Source organism: Lemur catta, chromosome 3 (genome assembly GCF_020740605.2).
Source record: "Lemur catta isolate mLemCat1 chromosome 3, mLemCat1.pri, whole genome shotgun sequence".
NCBI lineage: Eukaryota > Metazoa > Chordata > Mammalia > Primates > Lemuridae > Lemur > Lemur catta.
The window spans coordinates 83,761,488-83,786,998 of NC_059130.1; the positions used below are offsets into that span (position 1 = coordinate 83,761,488).

Sequence of the window (25,511 nt, forward strand, 5' to 3'; positions counted from 1 at the left end):
AATTGTATCGGAAGTTGTTCACATTGTAGCTCCACAATCTATCGGTGACTAGCACATAGTAGCTATCTAATAATGAATCAATGAATGGATATTAAGTTGTTCTTTCCTTGACGAGTACAAAGTCTTGGTCAATAATTACTGGCAGTTAATGTTTATTGGATGATTACTATGTGCCAGCCACTGATTCAGTGTTTCAATTCATCCCATCCTCATGACAATGGGATGCTGTTATTAGCCCTAAACAGTTGGGGGAACTGAGCCTTAGAATAGTTAAGCAACTTGTCCAAAGTTACACAGTTGGAAAGTGCCAGAGCTGGGCTGCAAACTCAGACTATAGAGTTTTAAATTCTTAACTATGATGCTCTCTTACCTCTCAATAAATAAGTCTCTGATTAACAAATAATTTTTCACAAAATAAAACACAGCAGAAAGTAGTATGGGTGTGTGTTGTTGACAAATCTCTACCCGTTCCCTTCTGAGAAGATTGGATCCTGGTCCCTCAGCTCACTTTGATACTGAGCATCAGAAGGGCATGCTTGTGCATGCCAGAAGCAGGAGTTGTGGGGTGGAGCGGAATTGTTGTGCTTAATAAAGGAGTGACATGAGTGGGTGCCCAGAAAAGATTCTACCTGAATGAGAGAAAGTTAAAGATAAAGGGGAGAAGGCCATGGTGGCCGGAAGAGGAACCATGTTAAGCAGAAATTCCAGTTGATGACTGTGGGGCAATATGCAATGTAAACCCTGCCCTACATCCCCTGTGAAATTGTCAGTACATTCTGCTTTGCTCACTCATGCTTTTGTGCAAATACCATTTTGGGAGTGGGCTTGATGAGGAGGATAAGAAGACAATTGATCTTTAGGATACCAAAAACCAAAATAGTTTTCTAGATTGTCAAGTAAATAACATTTAAGCTTTATTTCTCTTAGTCATTCCCTCATATTAAAATATCCCTTAAGGTTTTATTTGCCCTTGAACATGTCCTGTCTGATTAAAGTAGGTTAGGTAAATGTGCTGAAATAAAATTGGTGGGGAAAATAAAGCACTTGGTTAAAGTTGCATTGGTTCATCCTGTTCATTTTCAACCCACTTGTTTTCTGCCACATCATCTGCTTCAAGTTCACTGCTGAGTTCAGTGCTGTGGCCTGAGACCTTAACACATGACCCCAAAGCTTTGGTTACTGCCACCCAGGAATCTGGCCTAACCAGCTATGTGGACTTAAAATAGAACAACCCTCGGAAGGAGCTGCATTTCCACTGCTTGGGGTTCCTGCAGCAAGCATGGCAATTCTGCCTGCTTTCCTGCATCCTGTGTCCCCTACAACTGAGCTGACAGGTCTGAGCCCTTGTTTGGCTTAATATTATTGCTTTGCAGTCTGCTGTTATTTCAACAGGCTAATCCAATAATGTTTTATCTCTTTCATTATACTGAGGCCGTATAATTTTCTTGAGTTATAATCTATCTTCTTTTAAGATTCCCCAGAGTCGGGGCAGAGCGGTTCTGTCTTTGGTTGATGGGAGGCTCCCACGAAGCTGACACTAGCACAATGAAGTGAGCGCCGCCAAATTAAATCCTGAATCTCAATCACAGCCACCGCTTCTAATGGGAAATTTGAGTTGATTATGGAGATGACAGCCCAGGTTCACGTTTATTGCATTTAGCAGAAATTGTTTATCCTATTAAATATGGTCTTGAAGGAGAAACAATTGAATTTTGGAGCACCGGTGAATACCCGGGTGACGCCCAGGCGCTGCTAAACTGTGTAATAATTATATTCTTATTTGTGGGCTGAACTTCCCCTCGTGGCTCTTTCTGCAAACAAATGCATTTAGGAGGAGGCTGAAACATAACGTGAGAATTAAACGAAATAAATGCAAAATGTGCTTTTGGAAAATCTTGGCAATGGTAGCTCGCAGTGGTATACCTAGGAAGGAGCTGTGATAGCTGAGGGGCAGGGTCCAGGCAGTATAGTTTGGCAGAGGTCCTGGAAGCTTGAGCGTAGCACAAGATACCTGAAGGGGGGAGATTTTTACATCCATGAGCATGAATCTTTGAAATGCTGTTATCTCCTCTATGTGCTTAATGTCAGGGTGGGAGGCTTCCCATGTGACCTGGGACTAATAACTTCTGTGGGAATAATAATTATTATAATTAGTTTAACAATAGTAATAATAATAATAGCTGCCAATAATAGAGTGCTTCCCAGTTTATGAAGTCTTTTAATCTACATTATCTCATTTAATCTTTATCTGAATTTGATGGGGTAGATATTAATACAGTCATCAGATGACAGGTAGAGAAAGCTTCAAATAGAAACTCAATCCTTCTAACTAATGGGCCAACTATAGAAATCAAGGTGTGATGCGGAGGCCAGGAGAAAGAACACCTGGTGGCAGAGAATCCACACAGAGGGAAAATCCATCTCTTTCTTAAAGAAAAAGACTCAGACCTACTTCCAGGCACTTATAAAAATGTTCTCAGGAGAGGGTGGGCCTGGTGCAGAAAGCCCTTGGGAGCAACAACCTGGTGTCCTTTAGGACGTTCGTGTTTTGTACCTGGTGGAGAAACACCCTGACCGTAGCATCTTGCATGGAGCAGCCCCACCTCTTGCCCTCCTGTTGAAGCCAATCCCTCACCATCCTCCAGGTCTCAGCCTGTTTCTTTTCTCAGACAGCCTTCTCTGATCCCATTAAGTTAGGACAGAGATCTGTTTTCTCTGTTCCCATTTCAATCCGTGCTTCCCCCATTATAGCACGCATTGCACTGTGCAGTGTTCATGAAGTCTGAAAACATCATAGACAATATTTTGTGTTACAGATTGAAGATGTCCTTCATGACATCATGTCTATTTGCCAAGGTTTCCAGACTTCGCAGACATTGTATTATAATTTATTTGTTTATTATCTCTTGTTCCCTCTCAAACACAGTGCCCGTGAAGACAGGAACAGTGTCTGTCTCCTGCACGACTATATCCCAAGGGCAGTGCCTGGCACAAGTGTGCCATCACTAAATAACTGTCGCATGATTTAATGAACTAGTGAGAAGGGACAAGTGGGAGTGAGGGAAGAGCCTTCACATGCTGGTGAGAAACTTTAGTGCGTTGGTGGCACATGATAGTGGCATCATGAGAGGAGGCACAGTAACCCCAAAGAGAGGGGACCCCACACGTCAATGAAGGCGAGGCACCTTTGGCTGGCTTTGTGGACAGCATTGCAGAAGAAAAATGAAATGAAAGAGGAGGAAAAACAGCTGATGTTGGGAGGGGCAGATAGACTTGTTTGGGGGTGGTACTGGTGACACCCCCTGGTAAGAACCAGGAATCTCCAGGGAAACTTTACAAAGGAAGGGAGCAGTAAAACTCTGCAATTCCTGAGGGGAATAAACCTGAGAAATACATTTACAAGTAGATGAGAAAACCAAGGCTCAAGAGGTTTTAAGAGGCCAGTATGTGGCAGAGGTAAGAAAGAGCAACTTAAAGAAAAAAAAATTATCTTGCAACATTCTGCATCAACCTCAGTTTTTTCATCTCTAGATTAGTTTGAAACCAGCAGCCACACATTGCAATAGTACGTGGTAGGTCTTTGAGATTCCCTGTTCATTGGATGTTGTCATAAAATCAGATTTTTCTATATTGTGTTTTCCTCTTTACCTTTCCTAAATGTTAGGCCAGATTCCAATAGTGAGGTGTTCAGAAACTCAGGGATCTGTTTATGCAGATACTGGGGGAAATATCATGACCTCTTAGGCAAATCTGGGAAGACAGCAGAGAGAGGCCCAATAGCCTAGTGCTTAGAAGCCAGACTGCTGGCATTTGGAGACTGGCTCTGTGACTTGCTACTCTGTAGCCTTACGCAAGCTATATGCTGGCCTGTGTCTCCATTTCTTCGTCTGGAAGATGGGGCTAATGCCAGTATCGGCCTCCTGGGGCTTTGTGAGCATTATGTGAATTACTGCACTTAGGAGAGCACCCTGCACCCAGTAAGCACTGCATAATTAGCTCTGCCGCCACCATCACTGTTTCCAGGGATTCCCAAAACATCAACCACCACCTCAGGTTGCTTTTTTAAAGCCATTTAAGACTCCTTTAAAGACATTTCAGTACAAAACCCACTATAACATACAAGAACAAAAAGACATAAAATAGCTTAGTTCCTAGGAGATGTCTTAATAAAGGACATGGAGGGCTTTTATATCCCAAGCTCTGGGTTATTAAGGGAAAATATATCAGCATAATAACTAATATTTGCAGAGGGCATTACCAGTTACAAAGAACTTTCACATACCTAATCCAGCTTAATCCTCTCAGTGCCTGCAAGAGGAAGGATTTATTATCTGCCTTTGACAGGTGATGAGACAGAGCCTCGGAGAGCCTGAGTGATTTGCCCAAGACCACACAGCTCAATATGGCAGAGCTCAGTCCAAGGGCTGTTGGCACCCACTGCAGCAGAAGCAGATCTGGCTGCATCCATAGAGCAAATGCCCACCTGCCTGCTTACATAGAAGAGGCAGAGAGAGGTACTTGGTCTGATATCCCTGCAACAGAGAAGCTGAGTGGGTTTGGAGGGGTTTGCAGCAGACAGACAGAGGTATAAGACCCGATGCCATCACTTCCTAGCTGTGTGACTTTCCTCAAGTCACTTACCCTCTCTGTGCCTCAGCACCCTCATCAGAAAATGAAGCCGTTAATCCCCAGGGCACAAGTGTGAGGATTAAATGACAAGACATATAAAGGGACTACCATCACCCCAAAGGGCCTGGCACACAGTAAATGCACAACTTCCTTCCTATTCTTTGGTGCTGAAAAATACAACCCTGCCTAATTTTGGCCCCTTTGCACCCTGCCTAGCATCTGTCTCTTTGAGCAAGTAGATGCATTTTTACAAAAAGAAAAAAGAGCAGAAATAGCGATCGCATTTGCAGTGAGAATTCTCAGAGGATTATCAAAGGGAGTCAAGTAGCTGGTCTGACATTCACCTCTGTTCAGGGGGCCGCACCAGAGCCCGGACACCCCTGTTATCACTAGTGGCTGCATCCACCAGTTATCTCGAGTCTACACCTTGCAAGCCCAGGTGTTCCTTCATCCATCATTGGCCATTGTCTGGCACCCACGCCGCCTTCCCTCACCACCTCCTGCCAGATGACTCCTTGTTAATAAGCCAGTTTGTTCACATCCTGAAAACTATCTGATTCTGGCCCCTTTTATCCCACACGCCATCCATCCGTCAACTGCTTGCTTCATTGGCTTGGTTAGGAAAATGGGAATGGGGGAGGGAGACAAGTACCAGATAAAACTTCTTAGCTGCTATCTGTAAAGAAATAGAATGGATAAATAGATCCGTCAGACATGTATCATGCCACTGGACAGCAAAGTCCATTTGTTAAAAACAGGTTAGGATGGGAGGATTTATCTCACATTTTAAGCTGTTAATATAGAAGGGAAACATTTTCCTTTATCTCTCCCAGGGGAAGGGAGGAAATCCTAAGGCCACGAATGAGGAATTTTTAATTAGATTTGATGGTCTTTCCTTCACTAAGGTGGAAAAGGTGGGCTCTCTCTTGAATTTGTGCAGCCCCCGGAAATGGCATGGCCTTGGCTGTCCTTTGATGCACCAGGAAGGTTGCAGGACTCAGGAGTCCTGTGAAAGGGTCTTTCATTGGGTTTTTCTCTCGTAAGTTCCTGCATACTAGATACAAAGGCCATTCTAGAGCTGACAACGGTATCCAACAAACTTCCACTGGAAAGCTCCTGTGTGCCAAGCACCATGCTAGCTGCTGGCGCTTTGGTGGTAATGGAGTCCCCACCTGCCCTGCAAGAAGCCACTGGGTGGGGGAGACAGACAGGTAGGTTACAGTGATAGAGCATGCAACATGCAGGGACACGGGGCCATATGAGGGTGTAGCACCTGATAAAGTTCAGGCAAATGGGAGGGGTCAGGGTTGGCTTTTCTAACCTGTGCCCTGAAGATTACTGGTGAGAAGCTAGCAGAAGAGGGGAGCTGGGGAGTGAAGTGGGGTGCAGCTTCCAGGAGTGGTATGTGCAAAGGCCTGGGGCAGCCAGAAGGCCTGACCTATTTGGGGACCTAAATTGGAAATGGTTGTTCAAGTCAACAACTATTTATTGAACTCCTACTAAAGGCAAATACTATTTCTGGTAATGGGGCTCTAACCATGAAAAGGCTTGACTATTACCAGGGGAGGCATACTGTCTCCGTCAGTTTGGACCGCTAGAGCAGAATACCACAGACTGAGTGGCTCAAACAGCAAACATTTATTTCTCCCAGTTCTGGAGGCTGGCAAGTCCAAGATCAAGGTGCTGGCCAATCTGGTGTCTGGTGAAGTCACCCTTCCTGGTTTGCAGACAGCCATCTTCTCATTGTGCCCCCATGTGGCAGGCTGCAGAGAGAAAACACAAGCTTTCTCACATCTCCTCTTACAAGGGCACTAATCCCATCATGTGGGCTCCGTGCTCGTGACCTGATTAACTCCCAGAGGCCCCACCTCCTAATACCATCTCAGTAGGGGTCAAGATTTTAACGTATGAATTTTGGGGTGACACAAACATATAGTTCATAAAGCATACCAAGAAAAAGAAAGCCAATAAACAGATTTATAATCTCAAGTGGTGATAAGTGCTATAGGAGAAAAATAACTATGGGTAATGGGAAGCCTCTTTACATAGGGTGGACAGAGGAGGACTTTGGAGAAGTAATATTTGAGCAGAGACTAGAATCAAATGAGGACGTGCTCCTGGGATGAGCTCATTGAGGGGGTGAGCATTTCACGGAAAGAAGATAGTACGTGCAAATGTCCTGAGGCAGGGAAGGGCCTGGCACGTGTGAGGAACAGCAAAAGGACCTGCATGGCTGGAGCAGCATGACTGAGGGGAGAGCTGAAGGGCAGGAAATGATGTCAGGGAGGGAGCTGAGGGCTGGTCACGCAGGGCTTTGTCCCTCATGTCAGGCACAATAGATTTCTAGTGCAATTGGCTCATGGAGTCTGAAAAGAGAGGTAAGGATGGAATGACACATCAGACTCAGCGAGGCACCTTGTGAATCCAGAAATTCTTGGCCTTTATAAAAATAGCTGTGGGAATGTTATACAAGAGCCCCAAGGTAAGAGGTGAAGGGGAGGGACTGTCTGGGAATTTCCTTCGGATCAAGCACTGGCTGCCCTCAGGCCCAGTGACCAAACCAGAGGTCCAGACTCCGCCTGACAAGGACCAGCACCACTGCCCAAATCCCTGAGCAGAAACTGTCCCCAAACTATCTCGTGGTTTTCCAGCTCTGTGACTTTGCACAAGCCATTTCCCCTGCAAGATCGCTCCGCTCCTTCCACTTGCTTTGCTCTTCTAACTCTCCCTGATTCTGCTGCTGGCCGTCCCCCCAGGCTGTCTTCCCTGCTCCCCCAGCTGGACTGTCTCCCTGCCTCCCCACCCCCTGCCCCCACGTCCCCTGCCCCGCCCCAGGCTTCTGGCTGGTCTGGGACCCACTGCCATTGTTCACTCCTCTTCTAGCCGACTATGTGTTCTTCCAGGCCGGTCCCACTTCTGATTCATTTCTGAACCTCCAGCACCCAGCACAGGGCCTAGCACAAGAGTATTTTGCCCCTTTCTGAAGCGGAGAGGTAGCAGTGTAGCTTCTCTAAATGGAAGAGAAGTGCCTTTCCGCTAACCTGCATCACACCCCTTCCTCTCGAGGCGCTCAGGGGCTTGGCTCTGCTGTCTCTCATTTCTGCAATGCGGCTTCTGAAGCCAACCCTTTCTCTCTGTCCATTTTCTTCCCCCTAAAGGCATACAGTTCAGAAGAGATTCACTGAGTGCTGAACTCTTTAGATCTTCCTTCCTCTCAAAGAAGAAAAAAAAAAAAAAAGAAGAAGAAAAAAGCCTCTGCTTATTGCTTTTCATTCTGTCATTAATTTACTTTTCAAAAGACACCTTGTCAAGCTGAAGATTATATCTTTAAACCATGTATTTACACCCACTACCTATAAAACCTGAGATTATAGATCGTCTTAAAGGACCTAAGGGAGAATACACTGGATGAGTTTTACGCTTTGTGCTTTGTGGGAGCCAGTCGTTCGTGCAGAGGGAAAACTCCCAGTGTGTAAGGGGTTGCTACTCCGGAAACTGCTGCTGTATTTTAATTTCTAAAACTTCTGGGGTTGTAACCCCTGAGAAGGAGCAGGCCAGATGTGGGGCTGTGTTCTCTGGCTCAGATGACAGGGAGGTAGCTTGCCTGGCTGGTGGTTTTGGCTCACAGATTATCCAGGCAATTGCTTAATCCCCAAATTGTCATTTTGTGCTCAGAATGCTGTACTTACCTCCTACTGAGCCTCCTTGCCTCTGGTTTCTTCCACTCCTCTGTGCCCCACAAACCATCCTACAAATCCCTCCACCTCCACCAGCAGACAAGAGTAAAAGGTGGGTGTGGCGGGGTGGAAGCGTGTGCTTGATGTGATGCATTCAAACCCCGGCCTGCCCTGTGATCCGTGAGGTTCCCGAGACTCAGTTTCCCTAGCTGTGAAATAGGATTGCTAAAACAAACCTTAAGAAGTCCTGGATAAGACTAGATAAAGTAACACAGATAATGTTTACCGTTCCTGCTTTTTTTTTGCCACACATCGCATTCTCCACTCTCGAGGGTTCTCAACCACAGCTACACTTGGAATCGCCCAGGGAGCTTTTAACCCTATAGCTGTCTGGCTCCCACTGCCCCCACCCCCTGTGATTCAGATTTCAGTGGTTTGGGTGCAGCTTCTGGACAGCAGGGCTTTTAGAACCCCCCAGGTGATACTAATGTGCAGCCAAGGTTAAGTGTTACTGTTTCTAGGTCAAATCAAATGTCCTCTGCAAAGTGCCCACTTGGTCTGGCCAGTCTGGCCTCTGGTCACTTTCTAGCACACAGCTACCACTCCCCAGTAAATAACAAATATAAATTAATTATTAATATGAGTTGATTTAAAAAGAAAAAAGTAAATTAATAACAGGATGAAAAGTAGCAAGTCTTTTCTATTCTTTCAAATAGATCTGAAGAGTTCAGAAATAAACTTTTAAACCATATGCTTTATTAATTAGTCATAGTAGTAATAATAGTAAGGGTGATGGGGTGATGCTAATAATTAACTGTGGCAGGCATTATGCAAAGTGTTTCATAAAGCTTATTTGATTTACATTCACTATCTTCCCTACTCCCTATTTCCATCACACACCCAACTATACACACCCCCAATTCTTTCTCGCCTCCAAACTTTGTGTCATGACGGATTCCTGTCTTAAAGGTCTCATTCCTATTCATGTAGTTGAAAACCCTTCGAGGCCCGGGTCAAGCCCCATGCCAGCCATATACACACCTGTGGGAAGGGAAATCTCTCTTCCACCTGGCCTCCTTCAGCACTTACTTTGCATGCCTCATATTTTGGCATTAATTCAGCAATAAATTTCCTGTGGCCCTAAAACCTCCTCTAATTGTTTCATGTATGTATAAGTCTTATTATTACCCTAACAAGATTGAGGATGCTGGAAGGATTTGCAGCATAGAAACAGTCACCAGGCATTTCTTGTGTACCTACTATACGTTGGGAGCGCAGACTTGGCCTTCAAGGAGCTCACAACCTAATAGGGGAAACTGATAAACAGAAAATTCAGTTACAGAACATGTTCTCTATTTGGGGGTGACTTGTGTGCTGTGGGACACTGACGCTGGCGGGTGTGCTTGGCTCTCCTGGGATGGGTCAGGGAAGGTGGATTGATCATTGCTGTTTGGCTTCTTCAAATCCACTCTCCGCTCTGGGAGATTGACCGATGTGAACTTCATCTACGAACTGACTCTTGAGTTCATCCACTTGATCAGCAGATGCTTACTAGGTCCCTGCTATATTCCAGGCACAAACTTGGAGCCTCTGAGGGCACAGTGCTGAACAAAACAAACCTGACTGCTACTCTCACGAGTAACATCTCTTGGGAAAAGACAGATCTTAAACAGTCATATGGGATATGGGACTGAATGCATATGCCATGGTCTGAAGACTGTGTCCCTCCAAAATTCGTATGTTGAAATCCTAATCCCAAGGTGATGGCATTAGAAGGTACAAAATTTGGAAGGTGATTAGGTCATAGGGTAGGAGCCCCTCATGAATGGGATTAGTGCCCTTACATAAGAAACTCCATGTGAGGACACAGCAGAAAGACAGTCCTGTATAAATGGGGAAGCAAGCCCTCACCAGATACTGGATCTGCTGTAGCCGCCTTCATCTTGTACTTGTCAGCCTCCAGGACTGTATGAAATAAATTTCTGTTGTGATGGGCCACCCAGTTTACGGTATATTTGTTATGGCAGCCCAAATGGAGCAAGACAGAAAACTGATACCGAGAAGTATGGGTGCTGCTGTCACAAATACCTAAAATGGGGAAGCAACTCTGAGACTTAGTGAAGGCTGGAAGAGTTTTGAGGTTCATGCTAAAAAAATCAGACAAAACTGTGAATGGAACGTTCAGGACAATTCTGGTGAGGGCTCAGAGGAGAGGAGGGAGCCTCAGTTATCTCAGAATCCGTAAGTAATCCTGAACTGAATGTTGGTGGGAATATGGACAGGGAAGGCCATTCTGATGAGGCCTGGGGCAGAAGCGAGGAACATTTTATTGGACAATGGAGGAAAAACCATACTTGTAATAAACTGGCAAAGAACTGGACTGAATTGTGTTCGTGTCCTGGTGTTTTGTGGAAGGTAGAACCTACAAGCAATGAAATTGGACATTTGGCTGAGGCAATAGCTAAGTGAAGTCTTGAAGGAGTGGACTGGCTTATCTTGACTGTTCATAGTAAAAGGTGAGAAGAGAGAAATGAGTTAAAGACAGAATTGTAAATCAAAAGGGAAGCAGAACTTAGAGGTTTGGAAAATTCTCAGCTTATCCCTATTGCAAAGAATGAGAGAGTGTGTCTAGGAGAGAACATGATGTGGCCAAGCAACCATCTGATGAGGAGACTAGTCAGCCGTCTCTACAGAAGCCAGGACCCCTGTGCAAGACAATGCAAAAATTCAGAACTCATCAGAGCTGCCGTCCCTGTCTCAGGCCCACCGGTGGGCCAGAAGTGCAAGGCTCTAGGGAACAGAGCAGTTTCGAATGCAAAAGAGGGACTGCCAGTGCCTGGAGGCCTTGCTCAGCTGAGCCCTGTTCCCCACGCTGTGGCTGAGCAAATCAGCTGCCCCACGTGCAGCTTGCTGCACCCTGCAAAGCTGTGGGGGCGTGGCTGCGTCCGCCTAGATTTCAAAGGCTGCCTGGAGAGCCACAGAGCCCAGGCAGAGAACAGCCATAGGTGTGTGGTCATACAGAGTCTCCACTGGGAGCCCAGTGGAGCTGTGGGGGTGTGGTAAGTCCCCCATTGTTCCCCGCTACGACGCTAGACTGGTAGGCCACCATTGTGAAATTCCAGCCCGGGAGAACTGCATCGTGGGCTGCACCCAGCAAAGTCAAGAGAAAGGTGCTGCCCAGAACTTTGAGGGCCGAACCCTTGCCCAGCAAAGCTGAGGGGACAGGATCCCCTCCCCACTGTTTCCAGAAGCTGGGACCTTGACCCACCCGGAGCATCAAATCAAAGAAGAGTATTCTCCAGCCTTTGGGATTTGGACTTGCTCATAACCTGACGCCTTTCCTAATTCTCCGTTTTGGAACGGGAATCCCTGCCCCATCATTTTGGAAGCATATAACATGTTTGATTTGTCAACAGAAAAGAACTCAAACTCCGTAAAATAATTTAAAGGGGTTTATTCTGAGCTGAGTATGTGTGACCATAGACCGGAGAGCCACACCCAAGAAGACTTGAGCAAGTGGCCTTGCTGTGGTTGGGCTACAGTTTGGTTTTATACATTTCAGGGAGACAGGAATTACATGTAAAGTCATAAATCAATACATGGAAGGTGTATATTGGTCTGGCCTGAGAAGTCAGGACGTCTCTACAAAGGGCATTACAGGTTACAGGTAAGTTTAAAGAGTCTTTGATTTATAATTGGTTAAAGAAAACGGAGCTTTCTCTAAAGGCTTGGAACGTTTTAAGTTAAGGAAGTCTGTTAATCAGAGATAAGCTATCAGACTAGATTGAAATGATCTGTTAAGTAAATTGAGGGCCTGCAGGTGTGGTTTAAGCTTTTTCTTATATAGCCTTAGGCCTGTTCCTGAGTTACAAAGGGAATCTCCAAGAAGGGAAGGGGCCATGAGGAGGCATGTCTGGGCTCCCTTCTTAGCCAGCAACTCAGCTTTAGGGTATTTCTGGAGTCCCCTGGCCAAAAGGGAGTCCATCCAGTCAGCTGGGACGCTTATGATTTTATTTTAGTTGACAGATTTCATAGTTTTATAGCTAGAGAGTAATTTGCCTCAGAATGAATCATACTTTGAGTCTCACCCTTATCTGTTCAGATGATATTTAGATGAGACTTTGGACTTTAGGCTTTTGAGTTGATGCTGCAATGAGTTAAGACTTTTGGGGCTACTGAGATGGAATGAATGTATAGTTTACCCTTGAACAGCACAGGTGCGAACTGCACGGGTCCACTGATACACCACCCTCCTCTGCCTCCTCCTCAGCCTACTCAGTGTGAAGACAACAAGGATGAAGACCCTTATGAGGATGCACTTCACTTACTGAACAGTAAGTATATTTTCTCTTTCTTGTGATTTTCTTAATAACATTTTCTTTTCTCTAGTTCAGTATAAGAATATGGTATGTTATACATAAAACATGCAAAATATGTGTTAATTGACTGTTTATGTTATCAGTAAGGCTTCTGGTAAACAATAGGCTCTAACTAGTTAAGTTTCGGGAGAGTCAAAAGTTATGTGTAGATTTTTGACTGTGCAGGGGGTCAGGGCTGCAAACCCCTAAGTTCAACTGTATTTTGAATATGAGAAGGATACGAATTTTGAAGGGGCCAAGGTCAGGGGCACAATGCTATTGTCTGAATGTTTGTGTCCACTCAAAATTTAAATGCTGAAATCCTAACCCCAAGATGATAGTATTAGGAGGTGGGGCCTTTGGGGTGATTAGATCATGAGGGCAGAGCCTCCCAGAGATTCCCTTGCCCTTTCTGCCACCTGAGGACACAGGAAAAAAGACAGTCCTATGTAAACCAAGAAGTGGGCCCTCACCAGACACTGAATCTTCCTTGATATTGGACTTCTAGCCTCTAGAACTGTAAGAAATAAATTTCTGTTGTTTGTAAGCCACCTAGTTTATGGTATTTTGTTATAACAACCTGAACAGACTAAGACAATATAATTAGTAGCTGTGAAAATTGCAATGAAGGAAAAGAATAGTATGCCATGAGAAAATAATTGGGAGAAATGTGATATTTGTCGTAAGAACTTAAGCAAACTAGAGGGATTAATTGAATTTGAAAAAGAGTACAAATGAAGGAAACTCGAAAGAAAAAAAGTCAATTTTTAATATGTTTCTCCTTATTTCAGACTGTCTGCTTATCTTACCAATTAATAATGATTCTATAAATGAGCAAATACTGTTATCAAAGAACTGGAGAATTATCACCATATTTTGTTTTATTGAGCACTGATTATGTCAAAGGCGTCTGCCTACCTTGTCCCTCTATGGCCCTGAGTTCTCCTAAGTTATGGATTCAGTTTTCTTGGGTTTTGGTTTGTTTGTTTTGGCTGTGAGCAGGACTGAGCCTCTAGTTAGCACTCAACACCCAGTTCTTGAATAAACAACTGAGCTTTGAAGACAGTGGAACAGTTGGCTGTCGGTGGGACAGCCTAGTCTTAGGCCTGCAAACTGGCAGGACAAAGAAAAAAGTCTATGCTGTTTTGCAATTTCTCTCAGCTGAAAGAAGTCCTTATCCAATAGCCAGCGCAGGTGGGCACGGGGCAGCACCTGTCCCAGCCTGTGCCCAGAGGCCCTCAGCAAGCCTGGGTCTGTGCTTTCCGCCCCGGGCACGAGGCCCCTCCATTCTGGGGTACAGGGTTGTCGCACTCTCTCCTCCTTTCCTGGGTGCCTGCTCTGCACACAGACCAGGGGCTCCAGCAGCTCCAGCTCCCATCTGCTTTGGCTCCTGCAGAGAAAATTTCCCGGGGGAGAAGGTGGTTAGCCTAGGGTGAGGAGGGAGGGCCGCCCCATCGCCTGAGAATGGTTTGCAATCCCTCCTTTGGGGAAATGCCTTGGGGTAGCCAACCAAGACCTCTGTGCTCACTGCCTCACACTTAATTTGAAACTCTGGATGGAGTGAGAAGGGGCCACTGGGAGCCCATCTCATGAAATTGGAACCCGCGGTTCCATGGAAGATGGATAGCAGAGGCAGGGACGTGCTCCTCGGAAGAATGACACGGAGTCGCTGGAAGGGGTGAGGAGCAGGGAGCACGGCCCAGCTAGGGATTTAGAGAAATGGCTCTGCCAGACAGCTCTCTGGGGACGGCTGCTGGGCTTTTGTGTGAGGATTTGCAAATCAGATGTCTGAGAGACTCCAACAAGGGAGTCGGAGTCGGAGTCGCAGAGCCACAGTGGTGACAGATTCTCTGCACAGAGCATCTGAACACATGCACTGACCGCGGAATGTCTGGAAATCCAGCCCAGAGAATCCCCCCAGCCTGGGGCTGCTGCCGCCTGCCCACTCTGTGCATTTGGGCATCCCCTCCCTCAGCCTGAGCTTTCCTCTCTGCGATATGAAAAGAATGGACTAATCCGATGGGTTTTTTTAATCATTACTTTTTTATCACTATTTTTTTTTCCAAAATGAAATCTTACATGGACCTCAGCATCTAAGACAGATGAAAGCAGAGCTGTTCTATTTGAAGCCGGGGTGTCTGTCGGGCTCGCCCTCCTCGCTGGGGCGGCCCCTTACACCCCAAGGCTCTGCAGGTCACACTGTGAATATCATTGGATTAGGTTATCTCCAAGTCCCTTCCAGCTCTGTAATTATACTCCCTGATGGAGCAGCCGCAGCAGGGCTCTCTGTCTCTTTCTCCCACTCTGTGACTCAGTCCCCACAGGCAAAAGTTTGCTGGGAAAATTCCTAGGGACTCTCATGGGTCTCCATGGAGACTGGCTAACTCCCCAGCCTCAGATTTGTTTGCCAGCCCAACCTCTGTTGGGGTGAAAGTTCAGTGTGATGGCTGCAAGGCCACCTGATGTCTACACCATGCTGGGAACCAGGTTAATGGAGTTCCATTAACTGACTGTCCGTAAGGGCCTGAATGCAGGAGGAATGGGACTTGGCGAGCTGCCCTCTGTCTCCTCCCCTCCCCGAGGTCATTCTCATCATGTCCCCTCCTTCTCCAATGACTCCGTGTGGCTTCTGTTGAGCCTCGCGCTGGACCACTGAAGAGGCACATCTAGGTAGCACACACTCTGTGTTGTGTGGACAGAGATGCAAGCAAGTCCCTGGTTCAGAGAGCCCTTGGAGTGTGCTGTAATTAAATTAGCCAGGCAAGGCTCGCATCTTTAAGCCGGGCCAAGCAGATGACCTTGAACTGGCATGTGCTCCCCTCCCTACTCCTCAATATGATAGCTACTGAAATCGTTTCAGAGCCTCTACTCTCATTCCCCAAATTTCCTGATTCTCAGGACATGAATCAGTTGAGTGTAATGGTTAAGAGCTTGGGTCCTGGCATCAGACTGCCAAGTCCAAATCCTGGTTCCTTCATTCCGCAGCTAGATGACCTGTGCAAATTGTCTAACCTTCCTTTGCTCCAGTTTCCTCATTTGTAAATTGGAGCTAATAATAACATTTATGTCATAAGTTTTTGGGGAAATAAATGAGTTCATAGATGAAGTGCTGCTATAATGGCTGGCATGGAATATGGGTTAGTTATCATTTCTGTTCCTTGACCTTTGGTCCCTTCGGGAAACCTGCCTGGCCAATGGGAGAACAGGGGCTGCAACCCAGTCCACACTCTGCGTGGGAAGGCAGGAAAGCCCTGGGCCCTGGGGTGGCTCCATCAGCCCAGAGAATGTTCCTTTTGCCTCTCAATTCACCCACCTACCGGGAAGTGCCTTTTTCCAATTCACCTGATAAAACTGTGTGCCAGGATTGCCCTGGTAGTTGGTCTCCTTGGTTTTTATTCTCAGCGTCCTCCTTCATAAAGATTTCAGCTTTCACTCACCCTCTTGGCTCACCCCTTCCAGAATTCCTCCTAAAGGATACCAGGCAGTTCACTGGGACTCAAATTCTACTCCCTTGCCAGTAGAGGAGGGATTTGGATAAGAAACAACCCAGGACAGATCCTCTACCATGGAGCTATCTCTTCTTTTGCTTGTTATAATGGAGCCTGCCACATGTGTTAACTAGTTTAATCCTCAACACGACCTGTGAGAGAGTTTCCAATGTGAGCTCACTTTACAGGGTAAGCCTAGGTGACAGTTGCCAGCTCTAAGGTTCAGAGGCCTGTTTGGCGCCAGAGCTGTGCTATCCTGCCTCCCATTTAGAACTGCTCTCCAGTGGGGAAAACTCACCATCGTCTCATTTTTAAACCAGATCTTCTGGGTGGAGATCTGTCTTGAATCCTAGGGAAATTGTTATCTGTGGTTCATTTCAAGCCAAGCTGAATTTCAAGATTTAAAGCTTCAAACTACCAACTGTTTGTCATGTTGCCATCCCTTGTTTAGGTCAGAGACTCAGAGAGGGTGGGGTAGAAGGGACCTTGAGGCCATCATACCCAACCACCCATTGCACAAATGAATCTCTTCTATAGCTTCCTGACAAGTGGTCATCCATCCCCTCCTCACTCCTGCCGCAGCGCAGCCTAACAAAGCCCTTCCTCGTCAAGCCCAAATCTCCTTGCTATAGCTTCTCCCCATTAGTTCTATGACCTAATCTCAGCGGCCACAGAATACAAATCTCACACCTTCCCACATGGTAGTTCAAAGTCTTCTCCATGTCAGAAGCTCCCAATCTTTCCAACTCTTCCTCTTAGGACACAGGTTCAAGTCTCCCCACTTCCCTTGGCTGCCCACTTTGTTTTGCCAATGTCTGATGAAGTGGCTCCCGGGATGCCAGAGGAGAATCTTGTTCTGGGCTCTTGACTTCTGTTAACGTCACCCTTCACCCTGGGGGCACCTGCATATCGCTGTCAACTCCCACTGAGTCAACTGGGACTAAGTGTTCGACCCCTTCTTCACACACGATCATCGAGCCACACGGCTCACACCCCGTCTAGCCTGTGCTTCAACAGTTTGCTTTATGCACCCAAGTGTTGTAGCACTTAGATTTACCCATCCACGCTTCTATTTTCTTTGCATTTTCTTCATCATGATAACCAATTGAGATTGATTTCTACATTTATTTGGCATCCCATGTGTTTTCCCATCATTCCCTGTACCATAGAAACAGTTTTGGATGCCTGGAAAATTGGAAACTTAGGGATTGGGACATGCATAGAGATTCTTGGAGCTCAGAGGAAACTTAGATGAAAAGCTAAAGCCCAGATAGATGTGATTAACCAGTGTCACACAGTGAGTTACTGAAATAGCTGCAGTTCATGTCCATGTCCCCAGACTCCTTCATCTTTAAGGGACAGATTTTCAGTCTTTGTTTGATCACTTTCTTCCTGGTGCCAGCCAGTTCATGCTGCAGCTATGTAAATGTAAACCTTCCTTGCCCCAACCTTGATTTTAGTCACAACTCCTTACACTATAATAACAACTACTAATCCCTTATAGTGGGTTGAATTGTGTTTCCCCAAAATATATATTCAAATCCAACCCCCCCATTACCTGTGAATGTGACCTTATTTGGAAATAGGGTCTTTGCAGATGAAACCATGTTAAATGAGATCATGCTGGATTGGGGTGGGCCCTAACCCATGACTGGGTTCTCATAAGGAGAGAAAACAAAGTCCTAGAGGGAAGAATGCTGTGTGGAGATGGAGGAAGAGATTAGAATGATGCATTTATAAGCCAAGAAACACCAGAGATTGCTGATGACCACCAGAAGCTGGGAGGGAGGAATATGGAGTACATTCTCCCTCGGAGTCTCTAGAAGAAACTACCTAGTCAATGCACCTGAATTTTGGACTTCTAGCTTCCAGAAGCCTGAAACAATACATTTCTGTTGTTTTAAGCAACCCAGTTTGTGATAATTTGTTATGGCAGCCCCAGGAAACTAGTTTGTCCCTCTAGAAATGAATCCATTGTCCACCTACATCTTCATGAGAAACAGTTCTCATCTGAGAAAGGGTCTTGATGGCAGGAAGGAAGCAAACGAACCATCAAATGTGGTGGGTGAGCAATAGGACTCGATCCTAGTGTGGTGGATAAGTGGGTTCAGACAGGAAGGGCTGGGAGCCCCAGGGGTCCTTCTGGCACCAGCCCCTTTGAGCTAGGCGAGGCTGGAACTGAGCAGGATGCACGGGCCTTACCCTCTATCTCCGTCTGCTCACAGGCAGGGCCCAGGTGACCCTGGCGGCACTGGCACCTGCAGCTGGTGCCCTCGAGGATGGGCTTCCCGTTGTTGAAGCAGGGCCCGCAGCGGCAGGCATTGAATTCCATCAGGTACTGGTCCAGGGCTCGGCGCAGGTGCTGGCACTTGGCCTCCAGGGGCCCCAGGTTTGTGTGCCGCAGCACTTCGTGGATGGGCTGCATCTGCAGGCACAGAAAGAACACAGGGCCCCTCCCTGGGCTCTGTCCACCTTCCCAGAGCCCAAGGATGGAACACTAACCTTCTGGAAGTCCTGCTACATGCCAGGCACAGAGGCGGACACCCACCTTATCCCAGCGCCTTGGGTCCTGGCAGCCACTCTGTGACGTAGGTGCTAAACTCCCCAGCTCACAGGTGAAGAAATGGAGGCTCCAAGTATTCCAGTGACTGGCTCAGGGTCACACAGTTATTAAGTGCAAGAGCCACTGTGAACATGGACCTACTTAACCCTGAGAGCTGTGCTCTACCAATCCCAGAGAAAGGAGAGAGCTTAGAAGTTACTTGTGCCAGCTCATCTGCCCCTCCAGCACTTTTAGGAAGCAGGAAAAGTCTTTATGTTTGTGTGTATTTTTTTTTTTTTGATTGTCAATCCTCAGTGCAGAAATTAATAAAATCTTTGATTGGTAGTTGCAGTGTCATTGCCGAGCAATTCCTGTAATGGCATAAGTGTGTGTGGGTGGGTAGGGGGTCATTTACGTTGGAGGCAATCCATGCCAGGAACGACTGTAGTGAGGGGTTTCTCCGCCTTGGCACTAATGCGTTTCCAGGTGGATAATCCTTTGTAGGCAGGGGTGGGCTGTCCCGTGCATTGTGGATGTTTCGCAGCCTCCCTGGCCCCTGCCCACTAGATCCAAGTAGCACCCTTCCAGGCATGAAAACTAAAACTGTCTCCTGATATTACCAAATGACCCCTGGGGGGAAAAAATTGCCTCTGGCTGAGAAGTAGTAGATGTAGTAGAAAGATCATTGAATCTGGAGCCAGAAAACCTGGCTTCAAACCCCAGCTCTGCTGCATCCAGCTGTGTGATTGGTGGCACCTGACACACTGAGCCTTCGTCCTTATCTGTAAAGTGAGAACAGTCCTCCCACCCTCCAGGTTTATCATAAGCTTTAAAGGAGGTGCTACATGGGCAAGGCCCCTCACATGCTAAACACTAAATCAGTGCAGCTCACCTCCTGGCTGTGTGGCCTAGGACTCGTAACTGCCCCTCTGTAAACCTGACCCACGTTATCTAGAAAATGGGAGTAGTATCTACTTCCTAGAAGTCTTATGAGATACTACTGTAAAAGCGAAGAACAATATCAAATAAAACACCATTTTTATTAGATGTTATGATAGTAAAAAAAAAAAGCCCATATTTTCCAAATGGCCTGTTATCTTCAACATGCTTACAGTGTAATACATTTTAACACAATCATAAAGTGAAAGTTTTTCTCCAAATCTCTCATTTTACAGGAGAGGAACCTGAAGCCCTAAGAAGGGAAGTGATTTGCCAAAGTCAGAGAGTAAGTCAGTGGTAGGACTGAGGCACACTGGGACAATGTCACTTCTCTGGAAACAAAGGTCAGCAGATGGCACTTGCAGTCGCCTTGACTGGGTTCCTGGAAGTGTGTACAGGTAGTCCCGCGGCAAACAGACCTTGGCCGGCACACAGGGGCCGCAGCTCGGGTCACCATGCAGGGAATGTCAGGACTGGTTGGGCCCCCAGCCAAGGCAAAACCACTTACTGGAAGTTCAGAAAATTTGGCCCCATTGTTAGGAAGTCAGTGCAGAATTAGCTTCCCTGTTGCCCTGGTTAAAGATGACTCATTTCTGGGGAAGGCCAGGACCACTGGGCCACTTCTCTTTGACCTTCTAGCAGGGCTAAGTGCCCAGTCCCCATCTCAGACACCTCCCTCCCAGGAACCTCAGGAAGCAGAAAGGACACATTCTGGGGGAGGGTCCGTGGGACATAAGGGAGAGGAGAAAGGTGCAGAAAAAGATCTTGGATGGTAGCACTTGAAAAGATATTGACAATGATCTCATCCCCATTTTACAGATGAGAGAACAGATTCAGAGAAGGCAAATGATAGGATATAGCAACACCGTAAGATAACACATAATACATCACTTAATACAACATAGCAACATAACATAACCCAAACATACCATAATATGACTCAATCTAAGTACCTGCTCTATGTAAGTACTGCTGAGCTCTGGGGATATGCAAGTGAATAAGATACTGTTCCACCCTGAACTTCAGGCTCCAGATAACACCTACCTGGTCTCCTTGTCTGTAGTCGATCTCTCTCTCTCTCTCTTTCTCCCTCTCTTCTTCTCCCTCCTCCCCCCTCCTTCCCTGCTTTGATTCAACCTTCACTTGCCTGTGAGTCTTCTCTTTTTAAAGCACAGTGCTCACTACATCACTTCGCCAGTGGCTTAATGCATTGAGTCCTAACTTCTCAGGGGGGCAACATGGGTGGCAAAGAGATTGTGAATGTTAGTGTCAGTGTGACATGGCTCAGATTGGGCTCTGTCATTTGCTAGTGATGAGATCTTGTGCTAAACCTGTTTCTTCAACTGACATTTACTGAGTTCCCACCCCTCTCTCCCTACCCTTGTGAAGTAGCGTATTATCCCTGTGTTACAGAGCGGGAAACAGGCTCAGAGAGTGAAGTAACTCATCCAAGGTCACACACTAACAAGGCAGCTGAGCAATATCTTTCCCCTCCCCCTGTCCCTCCAGAGCCCGGGGTTCTTTTTCCTAGCAGACAGTATTTGGTCTTCTCCAAATCATGAACCTCAGTCTTTCCCTTAGAAGTTTTGCTCAAGGAAAACACGAAGTTCACCTCTTGCCCGTGAAAGTTTATATATTACTCCTGATATCAATTTTACAGTTTTTGCCCAAATCACTAATAGCTTGATGATAGCAATTTTCAGACCCTATGTGAATTACAGGTGCGTGAAAATGGTCCCTTACTTATTGAAGAAGAAATGAAATCAAGGTTAATCCATGTGACCTCTCTCTTCATAGAAAGCAGGGTGTTATAATAGACTTTTAGGTTTAACTGTAGGTAATACGTTTTATGAGAAGAAATGTATTCATATGTGGGATTTTAAACGTGTAGAAAAGAGGCAAGGGTATAGAGAAAATGGGTGAGAAAACAATAATATTTTGCTTCAAAGTCTCAATTAACAACGTTTTTTTAATGAACTATGCTGCATATTGACAGAAGTAGTTTGAAAACTGCTAGAAAAGTCCACTCCCTTTGCAGTTTGAATATAGTTTTATGCCCTTCATGAGGTTAGGAATTTAAGGCAGAAATTCTCAACTTTGGCTTTATTGACATTTGGGACCAGATATTTCTTTGTTGTTGGGCCCATTCTGTGCCTTGTAGGATGTTTAGCAGCATCTCTAGCCTCTGCCTCCTAGATGCCAGTGATACTTCCCTGCCCCATTGTGAGTTGTGACAATCTAAAAATGTCTCTTGACATTGCTACATTTCCCATGAGCAGCAAAATCACGCCCCATGGTTGAGAACCACTGCTTTAAGGAAGGTACTAGGATAGAAGGAAATGAGAACTGGATATGAAATCCAAAGTTCTGAAATCCAGACAGGGCCACATATAAGCTCTGTGGCTTTAAACAACTCACTTGATTTCTCAGAACCTCAGTTTCCTACTCTTTTTGATGGGAAGAATCATATCAATGCCAGAGGTTCATTGTGATGATGAGATGTGAGAATTTAGAGCAACCGCATCCAGATCCAAGCCACGTCTTATTTTTGTATGGCCGTAGAATGATCTTTATATTGTTAAAGAGTTTTGAAGAAGTGGAAAAGAAAAACAACAGCTACTACTACTTATGTGTCAGAGACTGCCTGTGGCCCACAAAGCCTAAAATATTTACTCTCTGGTCGTTTACTGAAAAAGTTTGCCAACTCCTAATTTAGCAGATGTTATTTTTAAAGTCTTTCAAGTACAAATGCAAATGATCATTTGCTTAATATAGCCTAACCCTGAAAACTTCTGGGACTACCAGTGTAAAACTAAGCATTGACCAGGTAATAAGTTTCCGACCCCGGCTCTCCGGGGCCTGGGTCTAAAGTCAGGCATGGGCAAGGCCACTGGCTCAGTGTGCCGTTACATTTAATCTTGTTCTTTGATAGGCTCATAATAAGAAATATGAAATGATCTGGTCTGCTTCACTTTCATTCCTCATGGACGTAGAGTTTCTTCAGCTGCGAAAAGACTTACCTCAAAATCGATAACAACAGGATTATACTTTAATGACCTCCCCCAGGAACGGTACGTAATGGTGCTCCCATTCTGTGTCAAGCCACCGGCCCAGCCAGAACTGCCACCTCGCACCTGAGAAATGATGTCTTCCACAGCCATGGCCTTCCTGTTGCTTTCTGCCAGCAAATGGATAAGCACGTTAGTTCATTTCCCAAAAAGCCAAAGGAGAAGCCAAAGGACTGGTTGGCAAGCTCAACTAGTGAGATTTGGGACAAACTTTATGTGCTCTCTGTAACAGCTCTAAGCTGTTTCTCCTTCTTCTACTCTTCTTGCTTAACTAGCAGGACAAGGCAGAGGAGAAGGGCCGAGACTTAGAGATAGACTCACACCCTCTGGAGTGAAGCAGAAACTGGGAGAGCAGTCCAGCCCACATGGAGAATAGAGAGGATAGGAAAATGAATGGTCATTCATTCATTCATATGTCAGCTATTTACTCAGTGCCTGCTGTATGCTAGATAGGTTCAATCAAGTGTCATAGCTGCTATGAAAGATGTTATTGTAGGACTCAGTGGAGGTGCAGAGAAAAAAGTGGTCAGATATACAGTAAGGGGTGACGGAGTCATGAAGAAAGGTGAGCTGACTAGGAAGGTGAGTGAGTGCTTCCCAGGTAAATGAAGAGAGGGTGGAAGGACCGCAGAGAGAGGAAGCAATGTGGTTAAGGCCCTGAGGCAAGAGTGACCTAATGCAATGCGAGTAACTTGAACCTGTTTAATATCTACTTGACCCACTGCGCTATAAACTGTTTCATCTTTCCTGTCTTCTCTGTGTCTCTCACCTGAAAAATACTTGATACGTGTCTGATGAATTAGTGAATGAATACATGAACACTCAAATTGACTTATTTAGAAAATGCCACAAAGTATTCGTGTACAATCCCACTCTGACAATTATTCTTTGAGTTTGGACTTGGTAACCATGGGCTCCTCTCTCAGCCACCTTGTTTCCTCCCTCTGGACTGTAATCTGGCGGGCGTTCCTTCCAACAGCCCACATTCTAGATTCTGTCTCCACCTTCTTTTCATCTCAGTTCTCACTTGGATCTTTTTCTAATACTTGAAATCTAGGAGGGTGCCCTGTACAAAGGCAAGTATTTCAAAGATGATTTCAGCCCATGGTAGATTCAAAACAGAACCACTGCAGATCATTAGTTTGGAATATTTAGCATCTATGCAGTGTGCCCATTAACCAAAATGAAATCAATCAGGGAAAAAAAATAGCTTCCATGTCCTATTTGTGTGTCCAAAGGAAAGTCTGGCTTCTTTTGGAGGGGGACCTATTGCTAAACACTTGCCAGTTGTGCCCGTTCCAAATCTTTTACAGTGATCTCCTGATAAACTTCCTTCAATGGTTATGCTATCCGTAAACTCATACTCAATGCCCAGGAAGGCTCCAAAGCATGTCCTGATATCTTGGCTGGTAATACCTGCAACAGGGAGACAGAAACACAAAATGCTGAGTTAATAAAAGACACCTGACATGGTATAACCATCTGAATTGCAGAGGATAGCTTCAGTTTTAGAGTCTAAGAGATCTGGGTTGAAAGCCCTCTTCTTCAACCTCATTTCACTTTTCTCTACGGTATGTTTCCAACCTAAATACTTCTTGAAATGATAAAGGATATGTATTGCATATATTAGTTGTTCAAAAATGTTAGTAGCTTGACCTTGCCCATTGTTCATTGAGTCTCCTTGTGGCAATGATTCTGTCTCATCCATCTCCATGTACTCCTGTGCCTAGCACAGTGCCCGGCCCATCATAGGCACCATTTTTACTCTGCACTTTGCACATGTTGCTCCTCAGTATAAATGCCCTTACTCCCTCCCTTTTCACCATCTTTCCAAAATCTACTCAGGCTCCTGTTCAAATGTCATTTACTCCATGAAGCATTTTTGGATCAAAATAATTATCTTCCTTCAGATCTACATGTTCTTTGTGCTTGAATGATCATATTCATCACAAGTCCTTTTGTCCAGGTCATGTTTGCACCCAGAAAGGCCAGAGTCCTGTTAGAAGATGGATTGGTCACCATGGGAAGTCTGCCTGCCTTTTGGACCCCATAAGGACTGTCAGGCCCTCATTATCCATCTCTGTATTTGGCTAAATCTGAGAAGCCACTAAGGAACCTGCACTTTGGCAGATGAGGAAAATAATTCTCAAAGCAGTGACACCATTTGCTTCAATCACACAGCCTGTAAATGAACAGAGCTGAGTTTCTAACCTGAGGTCTGCCTGGCAAGATGAGGCTAGAAAAGATTGGAGCAAGATATTGACCATGTTTCCACATCTTTGCAGTTGTGAATTGTGCTGCTATAAACATTCGGGTACAGGTGTCTTTTTTATAGAATGACTTTTGTTCTTTTGGGTAGACGCCCAATAATGGGATTGCTGGATCAAATGGTAGGTCTACTTGAATCTGTTTAAGGTATCTCCATAATGCTTTCCACAGGGGTTGCACTAGTTTGCAGTCCCACCAACAGTGTATGAGTGTTCCTGTTGCTCTGCATCCACGCCAACATGTATTGTTTTGGCACTTTTTGATAAAGGCCATTCTCACTGGAGTTAAGTGATATCTCATTGTAGTTTTGAAACAACCCAAATGCCCATCAATTCATGAGTAGATTAGTAAATTGTGGTATATATATACCATGGAGTATTACTCAGCTATAAGAAATAATGGTGATATAGAATCCCTTTTGATCTCCTGGAGAGAGTTGGAACTCATTCTATTAAGTGAAGTATACCAAGAATGGAAAAATAAGCACCACACGTACTCACCAGCAAATTGGTTTCCCTGATCATCACCTAAGTGCACATTTG

The 25,511-nt window shown here is 45.5% G+C and overlaps 1 protein-coding gene across 1 annotated transcript in view; it reads right to left on the reverse strand.

Moving 5' to 3' along the window:
• Positions 1–13,411: 13,411 nt before the first annotated feature.
• Positions 13,412–25,511, reverse strand: part of C8A (complement C8 alpha chain) — a 60,236-nt gene continuing 48,136 nt past the window's right edge. Inside the window, exons 8-11 of the mRNA XM_045547924.1 lie at positions 23,986–24,117; positions 22,654–22,811; positions 18,355–18,577; positions 13,412–14,054 (exon numbers count right to left, since the gene is read on the reverse strand). Coding sequence (XP_045403880.1) covers positions 13,903–14,054; positions 18,355–18,577; positions 22,654–22,811; positions 23,986–24,117 — 665 coding nt within the window. The 3' untranslated portion in view covers positions 13,412–13,902. The remainder of the gene's footprint in view (positions 14,055–18,354; positions 18,578–22,653; positions 22,812–23,985; positions 24,118–25,511) is intronic.